Consider the following 15350-nt stretch of genomic DNA (forward strand, 5'->3'; position numbering starts at 1 on the left):
GATTTCAGGATCATGACCTGAGCTGAAGTCAGTCACTTAACCAACTCAGCCACCCAGGTGCCACGAGAATTTTTTTAATAATCTAGGCATACTGTAAGTCAAGGGGGAAAGAATATTTTTTAGACCTCAGATTCTACGGTCAGGCTAGCATTACTGTAGTCTGTATAATCTCAAGGTAATGGCCAAGTATTTTCCCACATTGCCAAGCTAAACCATTTATCGGCTCATAGAAAGGATTGAAACACAGGTTACCCTTAAACATACTTATTCATTAAATTGTGGAGCATTCACTTTTCAGCATACCTCTTAGAGCATTTACATAGGTCTAGCTTTGGGGATGTCACATACTGTCTAAGTAGGTAGTCTTTCTTCAGTTTTATTTAGGATTTTAAAGACCTATTTTTAGTGTAATTTCATTATGTCTGGAGTAAGATGGCCCGTGATACTATCTAACATACATTTTGATGAAATCCATATAAATGTTTTTGTTCTTTACCCTTCCCAGAGTGATGATTCTGACATTTGGGATGATACAGCATTGATAAAAGCTTACGATAAAGCTGTGGCTTCGTTTAAGGTATGAAATGTTTACTAACTCATTTCCTTATTTCCTCATGTTAATCATTTGGTTAAAAAAATTAGCTATAACATACTTAAGGTGTTAATGTACCTATCACTCAGTTCTAATTTTGAAGACCAGTAGATACCATTGCTTAATTAACTTACCTGATAATCTGATAATCTTCCTTTAAAAGTAGGCAGGTTCTCTGTATGTCATCCCTTTAGCAAAGGCAACCGGAGTAGAATTTTAAAACACTAATTACTTTTAATGTGTTTGCATTGTATCAAACAATAGAAGTCCTCTAATTCCAATTAGTGGAAGGGCAGCCTGAATTATAATGTCCATTTAACAAGCCTTCACTGAAATAATAATGATAAATATCAGCAGTGCTATAATTAGTATTTGTAGAATGTGTACAGCATTTTAGGCATCGTTCTAAGTGCTGTGCTTACATTAAATTAATCTTCCCCAAATCCTGTGAGTTGATTATCAAGTCAAGTGTTCCTGCTGGTAGGAATATACTATTCTTTTAGGGGCTGTAGTCTCTTTTTGTGGCCCAGACAAGATATTTACACAGTTATCTGCCTTTATCACTTTCCCTACCGTGTAAGGTATTTGTTTTTTTTTTGAGCACCATGCATGGGCCTTCAGTAGTCCAGGCAAAGAGCATATCCTCAGAGCACCAGGTTCAAAGTCCGCTTCTTTCCCTCAGTCACTCCTGTAGCATGAGGTAAAGATCAAACCTGTATGTCATCCTTGAAGCTGAATTCAGATTTGTCAGTAATGCTTTACAGTATACCCTTAGAATAGAAGCATACTAATGCGGGGTTCTGTAAAATGCAGGTTAAAGTAGGGCTCAGTATTGGATGGAATTAACGATATTGCAGAGGGAAGTAGTCTGAGTAGAGGAAAAAATAGGGTACGTTTATTTATTTTTAAAGATTTTTCTTTTAGAGAGTATGAGGAGGAGGTGGGGCAGAGGGAAAGGGAGAGAGAGAATCCCAAACAGAGCCCAGAGTGGGATTCAGTCACAACCCTGAGATCATGACCTGATTTGAGACCAAGAGTCAGGGGCGCCTGGGTGGCTCAGTGGGTTAAAGCCTTTGCCTTCCGCTTAGGTCATGATCCCAGGGTCCTGGGATCGAGCCCCACATCGGGCTCTCTGCTCAGCAGGGAGCCTGCTTCCTCCTCTCTCCGCCTGCCTCTCTGCCTACTTGTGATCTCTTTCTGTGTCAAATAAATAAATAAAATCTTAAAAAAAAAAAAAGAAAAAGAAACCAAGAGTCAGATACTTAACCGACTGAGCCACCCAGGCTCCCTGATAGTTTACTTTTAATTGTGTTGAGTGTGAAGTAAATGTGAAGATAAGAAATCGGTAATTGGAAATGTTGGATTGAATGAAGGAGAAATGTCACCTGAATAATAGCTTTAAAAGTCTGCTCACATAGAGGTTATAATGGAATTAATAGGAATAGATGATCCTAAGTAGTTAAAGAAGGGTGGACCGTTCTTTTCGGGAATACCCAAGTTTAAGACTTGATCAGAGAGGTAATAAAGTATTGGAGTCCTCTGCATTGCTATTTCCAAAATGTCATGAATTTCAAGACAAATGATTAGCAGAATATAATGCTACTGAAAGGATGAGAGTGAGGACTTAATTAAAGGGGTCCTCAGAGGGATGCTTGTGTGGCTTAGTCGGTTAAGGGCCTGCCTTCAGCTCCAGATCATGATCCTTGGGTCCTGGGATGGAGTCCCACATTGGGCTCCTTGCCCAGCAGGGAGCCTGCTTCTCCCTCTGCCTGCCACTCCCCCCTGCCTGTGCACTCACTCCCTGTCTCTCTCTCTCTCTGAGAGATAAATAAATCTTTAAAAAATAAATAAAATAAATAAAAGGGTCCTTAGAGCTGATAACTGTATGATGCCTTCCAGAATAGTTTTTGTATTGTGTGGGATGACGGAAAGAGGAAATAGAAGCTATCTGCGTTGATGGGACCTTCGGACCAGCTTATGGTGACTGAGTTCTTTTGTTACACTTCTTTGATGTTTTACCTGTAACACGAACATTTGTATTCTTGTTTTCATAGCATGCTCTAAAGAATGGTGATATTTCTGAAGCTTCAGATAAACCAAAAGGCACACCTAAAAGAAAACCTGCTAAGAAGAATAAAAGCCAAAAAAAGAATGCAACAACACCCCTGAAGCAGGTTATTTTTAAATATTGAGATTTAACTTCAAAGAATTTGTTGCTGTTTTTAAGAATAGTGTAAAATATTTTAAACTTAAATGATTAGTATAGTGTTTTCCATTGACAGTTAATCACAAAATTCTAAAATAGCTATTAAACTTTCTATAGTTTAGGAACATGCGTGTTAATAAAAGTATGCTGAATTGGTTGGGAATGATCCATTGAAGATTGTGTTTACTTTATATGAGGGGTGCTGAGAGGAGTACTACAGAACCCTAATCTGAATTGGCAGTGTTCTACTTAAGCTGAGAGATGGCTCTGCTTTCTTTTCCCCCCACTTTGGACCACACATTCTATGGTCCCTTGAACTAATACCCAGGAACCAAATATTCTGGGTGGAATCAGATCTCCTATTTAAATTAGTAGACCTGAAAGCTAAATATTTTGGTGTCTCATCAGTTCCTTTAATTTTATCATTACCAAGGGGGAAGAGAGCTAACATTTGATAAGCTATCCCTGTGTCCTGGGTCACAGCACAGGACACTTTACACGCCTTCCCCCTTTCTCTTCTTTACAGCAAATACATGAGGTAGATTTTGTTGTAATTAATTAACAGATGAGGAAAATGAGACTTAAAGAGATTAAGAAACTTGTCTGTGATTATATAAATGGCCGAATTTATATGGCAAATCTGTGGCTTGATGATATAAACAGAATTATATTGGAAATTCATACTTGTGTGTTTTGGGCCCCAAACCTTTTTATATGATTCTGCATTCCGGATGAGTTAACTGGAGACTATCCCCTTCACAGCCTACCATACCCTACCTAAACAAGATTGCAGTTCATCCTCTTTAAAGGAAGTATGTGAGTGTATGTATCTTTGGTTTCTTTTATAGTGGAAAGTTGGTGACAAATGTTCTGCCATTTGGTCAGAAGATGGCTGCGTTTACCCAGCTACCATTGCTTCAATTGATTTTAAGAGAGAAACCTGTGTTGTGGTTTATACCGGATATGGAAATAGGGAGGAGCAAAATATGTCTGATCTACTTTCCCCAGCCTCTGAAGTAGCTAATAATGTAGAACAGAATGCTCAGGAGGTAAGGATACGGAGGGGCGGGGGGGAAAGAATTCTTGGAAGCCAAGAGGGGATGAGAAACTAAATACTACAACTAGTTGTTAGTTTGATCTACTGAAATCACGAATTCTTTTTTTGTTTGTTTGTTTTTTTAAGATTTTATTTATTTGACAAACAGAGAGAGAAATCACAAGTAGGCAGAGAGGCAGGCAGGGATAAGGGGGGGAAGCAGGCTCCCCACTGAGCAGAGAGCCCGATGTGGGACTTGATCCCAGGACTCCAGGATCACGACCTGAGCTGAAGGCAGAGGCTTAACCCACTGAGCCACCCAGGCACCCTGAAGCACTAATTCTTTTTTAATGATACTTTTAGGGACGCCTGGGTGGCTCAGTGGGTTAAGCGTTTGCCTTCAGTTCAGGTCGTGATCCCAGGGTCCAGGGATTGAGCCCCACATCGGCCTCCCTGCTTAGCAAGAGCCTGCTTCTCCCTCTGTCTGCTGCACCCCCTGCTTGTGCTCTCTGTCACGCTTTCTGACAAATAAAATCTTAAAAAAAAAAAAAAAAAAGATACCTGTATAACAAAAACACATCTGTTTTTTCTTTCTAAAGAATGAAAACGAGAGTCAAATTTCAACAGATGAAAGTGAGAACTCCTCCTCCAGGTCTCCTGGAAATAAACCCAATAACATCAAGTCAAAAGCTGCTCCATGGAACTCTTTTCTCCCTCCACCGCCCCCCATGCCAGGATCGGGACTGGGACCAGGAAAGGTACATTTTTACTCAGAAAAGTTTTCCGAGGAAATAGTTAAGAACTTTCTACTCCTCCATTAAGTGAGTTTTAGCTTTTCTGTGAAACTGTTAATTTTCTGTAGATACTAACATACCTACACTTGAAAAAAAATTTTTTTAATATTATTTATTTATTTATTTAACAGACAGAGATCACAAGTAGGAAGAGAGGCAGCCAGAGAGAGAGGGAAGCAGGCTCCCCATTGAGCAGAGAGCCTGATGGGGGCTCGATCCCAGGACCCTGAGATCATGACCTGAGCCAAAGGCAGAGGCTTTAACCCACTGAGCCACCCAAGCGCCCCTTGAAAATTTTTTGTAAAGGAAATAAGGTAGTAACGTAATACAGAGTATTTTATACTGAAAGACTTTCCCAACTATTTATGGAGGATTGCATGTTAGTCTGATGATTTAGTGAACTTAAGTTAGAAGGTATGGTGTTTCACGGTCAGCTGGGTGTTATACTCTAGTTCCCCACGTCACTTGGGTAAGTGTGTAAAAACTGGAGGAAAACACAGCATTTACATCTAATACAGATTAAATCCTAGGGTGCTCCCAGATTGTTCTGTAGAATAAAATGCAAATAATATTTTCCTATATGGTTCTTTTAGCTCTAAGTAAGACCTTGGAAAAGATTTTTACTGGGGCACCTGGGTGGCTCAGTCGATTAAGTGTCTGCTTTCAGCCCAGATTATGATCTCAGGGTCCTGGGATCGAGCCCCATGTCAGGTTCCCTGCCCAGGGGAGAGTCTGCCTCTCCCTCTGCCCCACTTCCCCCATCCCCCGCTCATTCTGTCTCTCATATAAATTAATTAGTTCAATCTTTGGAGGAAGAAAAGATTTTTACTTTAAGTTGTGTCATGTGCGTGTGTCCCTACCCAGTTGTTTTGTATAAAGCAGTGATTTCTTCACTGGAGGTTATAGTATTCAGGCAGCAATAATAATAAATTAAAAATCATGTTTTAGGGGCGCCTGGGTGGCTCAGTGGATTGGGCCGCTGCCTTTGGCTCAGGTCGTGATCTCAGTGTCCTGGGATCGGGCCCCGCATCGGGCTCTTTGCTCAGCGGGAGCCTGCTTCTCTCTCTCTCTCTGCCTGACTCTCCGCCTACTTGTGATTTCTCTCTCTGTCAAATAAATAATAAATAAAATCTTTAAAAAAATAAAAAATTAAAAAAAAATCATGTTTTACTAAAGCGTTTTTTGAAGATTTTCTGTGAGAGATTTCTTACTAGGTTTATATTGTAATTTCTAGAATGATCAGACCTCTTAATTTATATATCATACTTTATTGGTCTCGGGGCTGGTTTTTCTTTTTCTTTTTCTTTTTTTTTTTGGACAGGAAGTTGGATTTATTGGTGGGCATTGGTGGGCATGAATACAACAGGAGGGGGTGGTGCCAAGGTTCTCATGAGTGCAGAGCCCTCCATTTGTCTGAGGGGCAATGATTAGAGATGTATTTGACCCTACAGCCATCTAAGATAAGCCACTTTTCAGCTGCCATGTCTTCAAATTCATCTGCATTGAACTTAGTAAAGCCCCACTTCTTGGAGATGTGGATCTTCTGGCATCCAGGGAACTTGAACTTGGCCCTGCGTAGGGCTCCGATCACATGCTCCTTTTTCTGCAGTCAAATGCTCTACACTGAGCTATACCCCCTCTACATGCTCCTTTTTCTGCAGCTTGGTAGGGATGGACATGATGACTTGGCCAGTGTGGACCTTGGCTGCTGTGACCTGGGGCTTTGCAAAGGCACCCCACATACCTGTCTGCAGCCTAAATTGGAGATAGCCATGAGGTCAGACCTCAGCATCTACTGGAAAGGGCTGTCTCCAAGGTCCCTTAGGGCAACCCATACAATCAACAGGCTGCATACAGTACCAACGAGGCTACTGTTTGCAACCATGGCATGGTTTTCCTTATTACACGTGAGGTTTACTAATTTGTACAGTATATGCTCTACAGTAATATGTAACTCAAAGGACATCCGTAAAAAGATTACACAATTAGTAAAACTGTGGGGGAGATAGTCTTTAGTGATTTACATACCTTGGTAAATATATTATCTCTGATTTATTAGGTAACTAAGAGTCTTTCTTAGTTTGATTTGATTTTCTGAATGTTTATATAGAAAGGAAATGAGGGATATCTAGATTTATGATTTTTCACTATTTGGTATATGAAATTCTATTTCATCTTTCTTGATATGTATAATATTATTCTTGGTGGTTATTTTGACTCTTATGGCACTGAATCATTTTCCTCCTTTCATGTGTAAATGGGTACATTAATCTTCCTTTGGAATGTTCTTTACAGCCTGGTCTAAAATTCAGTGGCCCACCACCACCTCCACCACCACCACACTTCTTATCATGCTGGCTGCCTCCATTTCCTTCTGGACCACCAGTAAGTGCAAAAGAATTCAGATTAAACGTTGCTTTCATACATAGTTAGGGATTTAGCAGCACATGGGTGATTGCGAAATGTCATTTTAGACCATCCCTATGGTCAGATTCTAGTGGGTAACAATTGGAACTGAACCCCAGGTTTTTGTTTTTAATGCCCTTCTGCTACCCAGACTCAGTCCTCTTATTGGCCCCAACTCTGAGCCTTATATTCCTTCCTGTCAGAAATTGTATGTCATTCTATAGGGAGGTGTTTCTTACTTAAAAGGATTTAATTGCACTGTAAGTTAAGGATTAATCTTTTGCTCTTCCATATATGCCTGGATGTTAACTTCGCATAGACTGTGTGGGTTTCTAATGGTAGACTTCTGGATATCAGCAGTAGGCTAGATACAAGACGCTTTTTAGCAAATTGCATGTGTTCCAGTGGGGCAGCGCAGCTGTTCTACCCAAGACCTTTACTTAATATGCTGTCTGGGTGGTTTTTGAGTAAAACCATAGAAGTATATATACATGCGATGTCTGGGTGGCTCAGTTGGTTGGGCATCTGACTCTTGATTTTGGCTCAGGTCTATGATCTCAGGGTCATGGGACTGAACCCCACATCAGGCTCCACGTTCAGCATAGAATCTGCTTGAGATTGTTTCTCTCCCTCTGCCCCTACCCACCAGCACACGTGCTCGCGCTCTCTTTCTCTCTCTGAATAAATAAAATCTTAAAAAAAAAGTATATTATACTTGGTCTTTTACCCATAGATAATTAATGGAATGGAATAATAGTTCAAAAGCCAAAACAATACCTGACATTTTTACATGATGTATCGTCTTTTGATTCTTACTTATTTTGATTTTGTTGGTCTTTTGTTTTTACTCATTGGCTTTCTCAAATGTCTTTTTTTTTTTTTAAGTTTTAAATAGAAAATGGCATAAAATATAGAGGAAGATACAACAAATATCCAGCATTCTTTATGTAAAATGGATGTCCAGACTTCAGTTTTTGTTTATTGACTTTAAAGTACGTCTTTCTCCTTTTCCAGATAATTCCCCCACCACCTCCCATATGTCCAGATTCTTTTGATGATGCTGATGCTTTGGGAAGTATGTTAATCTCTTGGTACATGAGTGGCTATCATACTGGTTACTATATGGTAAGTGATCACTTAGCATCTTTCCTGACAACCATTTTGTGATTATGTGACTTTGTTTTGTGACTAAAAAAGTGTTTTGTTATGTTTGGTAGATCCTAAGGATTGAAAATCACCTTAAAGTTAAAAAAACACACAATTATTTGTTTAAAGTTTACATTATTCTTGTACTCTTGTATTCTTGTATTGTCCCTGCTAAGTGTAACTGTTTCATGTTATTGGATAATGTTGATAATATGTTTTCTAATTTAATGATGCCCTTCCCAAATTATTTTCCAGTCTTATTAGCCTTTCTCCTTTTTTTTTAAAAGATTATTTATTTATTTATTTCACAGAGGGAGAAAAATCACAAGTAGGCAGAGAGGCAGGCAGAGGGAGAGGGGGAGGCAGGCTCCCCACCGAGCAGAGATCCTGACGTGGGGCTTGAACCCAGGACCCTGAGACCATGACCTGAGCTGAAGGCAGAGGCTTAACACTGAGCCACCCAGGTGCCCCTAATCTTTCTCTTTCAATCTGAAATAAAAATGCATTGTAGGAGGGGCATCTGGGTGGCTCAGTGGGTTAATAAGCCTCTGCCTTTGGCTCAGGTCATGATCTCAGGGTCTTGGGATCGAGCCCCACATTGGGAATCTCTGCTCAGCAGGGAACCTGCTTCCCCGCTCTATCTGCCTGCCACTCTGCCTACTTGTGATCTCTGTCAAATAAATAAATAATCTTTTTTAAAAAAATGCATTGTAGGAGATAGACAAAGAATGAATAATACCTTGAAAAAAGAAAGACAAAAAGAGTTAAGTTCTTTTTGTGCATAGAGGAAGGTCTGAGGTGATAATCCAGGCTGGATGTTAGGGACGGAAGCGCCATACTTATCATGTGATATATCAGTCTGTTGCAGGCATGTAGTATTGGGATTTATCAAGAAATTTTTTAATTTTAAAGATTTTATTTATTTCTTTGACAGACAGAGATCACAAGTAGGCAGAGAGGCAGGCAGAAAGAGAGGAGGAAGCAGGCTCCCTGCTGAGCAGAGAGACTGATTTGGGACTCATCCCAGGACCCTGAGATCATGACCTGAGCCGAAGGCAGAGGCTTTAACCCACTGAGCCACTCAGGTGTCCCGAAATTTTTTAATTTTTAAAATTTTATTTATGGAATTTTTACATGTGATTTCCTTTCACTGCCAATCTCTGTAGTTCATCCAAAGTCAGAATCACAATCTTCAAAATAGCATTTTTTTTTTCTTATTTATTTGACACAGAGAGAGACCGTGAAAGAGGGAACAGAAGCAGGGGGAGTGGGAGAGGGAGAAGCAGGCTTCCCATCAAGCAGGGAGCCCAATGCGGGGCTCAATCCCAAGACCCTGGGATCATGACCTGAGCTGAAGACAGATGCCCAAGAACTGAGCCACCCAGGCACCCCAAAACAGCACTTTTAGAAAGAACTTTTGTTCAGCCCACATTTGTCAGTGTCAGTCCACAGTTCTTTCAGTTGAGTTTTGATCTTCCCTTAAATGTGGACATACTTCACATATTCTCTACCTGCAACCTTTTGGATCCAATTTCTTGACCTTAGGACCTTAGAAATCAAACTGCAGTCAAATGCTCTACCCCTGAGCTATACCCCCTAGAAATCAAACTGTAGGAAATACACTGATTGCTATTTTGGCAAATGATCTAAAATTTTTATTCCTTGATTTTTTCTAATATTGAAAAGTCTTGGGCGCCTGGGTGGCTCAGTGGGTTAAGCCGCTGCCTTCGGCTTAGGTCATTATCTCAGGGTCCTGGGATCGAGTCCCGCATCGGGCTCTCTGCTCAGCAGGGAGCCTGCTTCCTCCTCTCTCTCTCTGCCTGCCTCTCTGCCTACTTGTGATCTCTCTCTGTCAAATAAATTAAAAAAAAAAGAAAAGTCTTGTAACTTCCACTCTGCTCCATGAGCCTAGCAGAACATATTACCGGTGTCATTGTCTCCACAGCAGTAACCTTGCTGTGATGGAAGCATAACCTCTGTCTCAATTCACTGTAATTTTTAAGTTTTTTAAAAGGAAGCTGTTATACCATGCTGAGTTTACGATGTGATATTGTAGGTACTTGAATTTCTGGTTAATTAATGTATAGAAGAAAAACAACTGCCTTGAAGGTGTATTTTTTTAAATGTATTACCTGTACATGCTCCCATTAATACTGTTATTTAAAAGCTAATGATGAGCTGTTGTAACCTTGGTGTATTTATATTGTATGATGAAATTCCCCTTTTAATAACCAACAAGATAATGCAAAGTAACAAGTTAACAGGTTATACTTTGAGACCAATCACTTAACTTGCTAAGCTTCCATTTTCTGCACTTCACATTTCTCTCCATATATTTTTTATTGTGAAGTATTTTGAAAAATGTAAGGGCGACTGAGTGGCACAATTGGCTGGGTGTCAGACTCTTGGTTTCAGCTCCGGGTATGGTCTCAAGTTCATGGTCTCAAGCCCTGCCTCAGGCTCAGCACAGAGTCTGCTTGGGGTTCTCTCCCCCTCTCTCCACGCTTTCTCTTTTACATACACCCTTGCATGCTCTTTCTTTCTGAAATAAATAAATCTAAAAAATATATGTATAATATATAAATAAACTATTGATGTAACTTGTGATTATTTTTTAGTTTATTTTTTAGAGAGCTCTTTGACCCAGATGCACCATATTTTATTTTCAGCTTTATATTATGCATAGGTTCATGGTTTTATTTGGTCATTGTTGTAAACTTCTTATTGAAATACATGTGCAGAAAAATGCATGTATTAGAAGTGAATAGCTTGATTAAAAAAAACATTGGGATGCCTGGGTGGCTCAGTCCATTAAGCATCTGCCTTCAGCTCAAGTCATGACCCCACAGATCAAGTCCCCCTCTGGGCTTCTTGCTCAGCAGGGAGCCTGCTTCTCTCTCTGCCTGCAGCTCCCCTGCTTATGTGCATGTGCTCACACTCACGGGCTCGTGCGCGCGCTCGCTCTCTCTGACAAATAAAAATCTTTTTAAAAGAAAACACGGAGCTGTATTTAAAAACAACAACAACAACAAAACATTATCATAATCCTAAAGCATCCTTGTGTTTCCTTCTGATCACTACCATTCCATTTCCCAAGGGTAACCATTTTCTTGACTTCTAACATCATAGATTAGTTTTGCCCTTTTTTTAACTTTTATGATTGGAATAAAACTGATGCAAGGTTCAGTGTCACCACCCTGAGATTGTGACCTGAGCCAAAATCAAGAATCAAATGCTTAACCAACTGAGTTACCCAGGCACCCCAACATTTTGAATATATTTAATTTGAAGGATGGCATGGATGAAAATTAGACTTGGTAAAATTATATTTATAAGTACTCCTATTTGAAGTACTTGATCATACTCTGTTTTTTCACTGGACTTACAACTATGATAATGACCATTAAATTGCAGATATTTGCTTTTCTTTCCTGAGTTCAAGCAGCGGTTCTTGGAAATGCAGCCTGGTCCAGAATATTTGCCACAAATTCATGACCAACCTATGACTAACTTGTTCCTAAGAAAAGATCTTTAAGGGACGCCTGGGTGGCTCAGTTGGTTAAGCAGCTGCCTTCGGCTCAGGTCATGATCCCAGGGTCCTGGGATCGAGTCCCACATCGGGCTCCTTGCTCAGCGGGGAGCCTGCTTCTCCCTCTGCCTCTGCCTGCCATTCTGTCTGCCTGTGCTCACTCTCTCCCCTTCTCTCTCTCTGATAAATAAATAAAATCTTAAAAAAAAAAAAAGAAAAGATCTTTAAGGGGTGTTACTCGTATACCTGCATACATTAAAATGTAAAACATTTACATCAGAAGTGTAAAGAAATTGCAGTTTCCTAGATATTGCATTATTTCTCTTTGAAATTGTTATCATTAAAAAGAAGCCACTACTCATTATTAAGTTTTCTAACAGCTTAAATATGTTTTAACTACCACTGCCTACAGCTCACTTGGTTTTGTTTTTTGTTTTTTGTTTTGCTTTGGTACAAAAGGTGTTCTCTTAAGGCATGGGGAGAAAGAGCTGCTTTCCAGGGATTGTGAGGCACAACTCTCAGCTAGCTTTTTTTTTTTTTTTTAGATTTACTTATTTATTAGTGGGGGGAGGGTCAGAGGGAGGGGGAGAGAGAATCTTGAGCAGGCTTCTGAGCCCAGAGCCCTATGCAGAGCTCATTCTTGCAACCCTGAGAACATGACACGAGCTGAAATTAAGAGTCAGACACTCGGGGCGCCTGGGTGGCTCAGTGGGTTAAGCCACTGCCTTCGGCTCAGGTCATGATCTCAGGGTCCTGGGATCGAGTCCCACATCGGGCTCTCTGCTCTCTCTCTGCCTGCCTCTCCGACTACTTGTGATTTCTCTCTGTCAAATAAATAAATAAAATCTTTAAAAAAAAAAAAAAAAAGAGTCAGACACTCAGCCACATGAGCCACCCAGGCACCCTTCAGCTAGCATTTCTTAACCATTGCTTCACAGAAACATGCCTGACAACTTTTCCATTAGCAACCTGTTCACATTAGGACAGCCAGACAGGATTTGGGTCCGCCTCTTAGCCTCTGGAAATCTAGAAAGCCAAGCATAATGCAGATGATTTAAGAGTAGTGTTTTTGAAATAACATGAAATAGGCTATAACTTTGGTACTTACTAAGAGTAAATCACTTTTAATATATCTTATGGTCTCTAAAGTCTAGATTAGTAGTAAAGTGGAAAGTTGATACATGTGTAGGGAAAGAAGGTCACATGGAAGCCAGAAGAGAAGAATAGGGCACTTGGGTTAGGTCTGACCAGGAATAACAAATAAATATTTAAGTACTGGTCCTGCTTTTTTTAACTTCTAAAATGTTCTTTAGTACATAGTCTCTAATGGTTTTGTTTTCATAAATGAGAGTGATACAGTGTATATTTTACTTGACAGAATTAAGGTATAAGTTTGCTCAGGAACATCACTGGACTTCGTGAAAGAAAATTTCTTTAATTACAGCCTAATAGTTGTTTACGCTGGGATCACTTTTAAAGCATATTTTTAAAGGCTATGAACTTATTTTCTGATGATACTTTCTTAAGTGGAACTAGTAAAATGTGTTATATGAACAGAGTGGAAATGTGTATGCTATTCTTTTAAATTCCTTTATGTTTCCTTACAGGGTTTCAAACAAAACCAAAAAGAAGGAAGGTGCTCACATTTCAATTAAGGAGTAAGTGTACCATTATTATAAAAGTGAACCTTTTGTATAAATTTCACAACATGTGTTTTTGTTTGTTTCTTTGTTTGTTTTTTTAAGATTTTATTTGACAGAGAGAGATCACAAGTAGGCAGAGGCAGACAGAGAGAGGAAGGGAAGCAGGCTCCCTGCTGAGCAGAGAGCCCAATTCGGGGCTCGATCCCAGGACCCTGGGCTCATGACCTGAGCCGAAAGCAGAGGCTTTAACCCACTGAACCACTCAGGCGCCCCTCACAACATGTGTTTTAAAAAATTGAAACGGTGGGTTGCCTCCGTGGCTCAGTTGGTTAACCATCTGCCTTAGGCTCAAGTCATGATCCCAGGGTCCTGAGATAGAGGCCCATGTCGGGCTCCCTGCTCAGTGGGGAACCTGCTTCTCCTTTTCCCTCAGCCGCTCCCCCTGCTTGTGCTTGCATGCGTGCACGCTCTCTCTCTAATATATAATATCTTTTTTCGGAAAAATTTTTTTTAAATGAAATGTTAAAAAATAAAAAAGTTAATCGAAAACTATTAAGGGGCGCCTGGGTGGTGGAAGAGAGACAGGTGAGGTGACATACTGGAAGAGTGCCTTCTTTAAAGGATTGGCCAGAGACCACTGTACCTCAGTCACGTTTAATAAACATAGCTTTTCTGCATGGTTGCCATTAACGTAAATAAACTACGGGGTTAATGGTTTTTAACAGTTAAAAACTTCTAAGGCACGTGTTGTTTGAAGCTCTTGATGAGTGTAAAAACAATTCAGCTCAGAAATCAAATTCTGAACCTTGAATAAGAGCAATTCCTGCCACTGCAGAGTCTGTGTTTTGTATACGGCAGTTTGTAGAAAACATTCACTGTATAGTTCTCTCACTAAGTACTTGGCATTTGGTCATTTTTATGTATGAATCATGGCCTTTCAGAATGGCTCAACAACATTTGTACATAGCCCACATTTTTTTTCACAGTATCTTTGTTTGAGGTATAATTTGTATACAGTAAAAGGCACAGATTTAAAATGGAGAGTTTAGGGGTGGCTGGGTGGCTCAGTTGAGCGTCTGACTCTGGATTTTGGCTCAGGTCGTGATCTCGGTCAAGCCCCCCTTGTCAGGTTCCCCGTTCAGCAGGAGTCTGCTTATCCCCCCGCTCTCTGCCGTTCCCCCTGCTCTCTCTCTTGCTGTCTTGCGCTCTCCCTCACTCTCACTGAAATAAATCTTTAAAATGAGAGTTCGATGTTTTGAGAAGGCGTATCATTGTTAACTACACCTTAACCAAGATATAGAACATTTTCTTCAGTATAAAAAGTCACCATTTTTAATTCTGTGATCAAAGATTACCTATTTTAGAACTTTATATGAGGGAATCCTATAATATGTACTCTTTCACACAGGATTGTTTTTAGTTACGGTTGTGTTACGGTTGTTTTCAGATACTATATGTAACATATTTTGGAGGTAACAAGTAATATGGTTAAGGAAAGTAATTTATGACTTTCAAGTTCTAATCATTTCATTACTAATTAATATGACACATAAATTTGTCTTATATTTTAAAATAGCACATAATTTGGAATTTACATTTCACTTCATTCATTCATTCATGTCCATTGAGTGATTTTATTTGGCTGTATATATTACATCCCTAGAAAAAGAATCCCAGAATTTTCCCTCCTGTGTGTTTTCATCTTGCTTCTTGATAGTCCATGATGCCAGCTGAGTTTGTGAGGACAATGAAACCAAACTGATGGGACAGGAACATTATTCTGCCATGTTTCTAGATCTTTCAGTTGTACATCAGATCTGAGGCTGATCATACGTGTTTAATCTTCCCATGAAGTTTACAGCAGTTTTCCCAGCTCTGTGATCATCAGTGATTTCTATCACCAATGTAACCATGCTTCGTCATCACAGTTAGAAACTGAATGACGACTCTGGAGCATGGCCTAATAAGAACCCAGCACTGTTAATGCTCTTGAGAGCA

At 39.9% G+C, this 15350-nt stretch overlaps 1 protein-coding gene and 1 pseudogene across 3 annotated transcripts in view; one reads left to right on the plus strand and one right to left on the minus strand.

Moving 5' to 3' along the window:
* LOC101678515 (survival motor neuron protein) overlaps positions 1–15350 on the plus strand; it is a 32363-nt gene that overhangs the window by 10922 nt on the left and 6091 nt on the right. For 2 of the 3 annotated variants that reach the window (XM_045075243.1, XM_045075244.1), the window contains exons 2-8: positions 506–577; positions 2647–2766; positions 3647–3847; positions 4434–4592; positions 6924–7013; positions 8049–8159; positions 13317–13367. In XM_045075243.1, the coding sequence (XP_044931178.1) occupies positions 506–577; positions 2647–2766; positions 3647–3847; positions 4434–4592; positions 6924–7013; positions 8049–8159; positions 13317–13364 (801 nt within the window). In that variant the 3' untranslated portion in view covers positions 13365–13367. The remainder of the gene's footprint in view (positions 1–505; positions 578–2646; positions 2767–3646; positions 3848–4433; positions 4593–6923; positions 7014–8048; positions 8160–13316; positions 13368–15350) is intronic. The other variant, XM_045075245.1, reaches the window with a different exon arrangement.
* On the minus strand, positions 6432–6556 carry LOC123390842 (annotated as a pseudogene).

This window comes from Mustela putorius, unplaced genomic scaffold, assembly GCF_011764305.1.
Source record: "Mustela putorius furo isolate JIRA1106 unplaced genomic scaffold, ASM1176430v1.1 tig00000145_pilon_pilon_pilon, whole genome shotgun sequence".
In the NCBI taxonomy this organism is placed as follows: domain Eukaryota; kingdom Metazoa; phylum Chordata; class Mammalia; order Carnivora; family Mustelidae; genus Mustela; species Mustela putorius.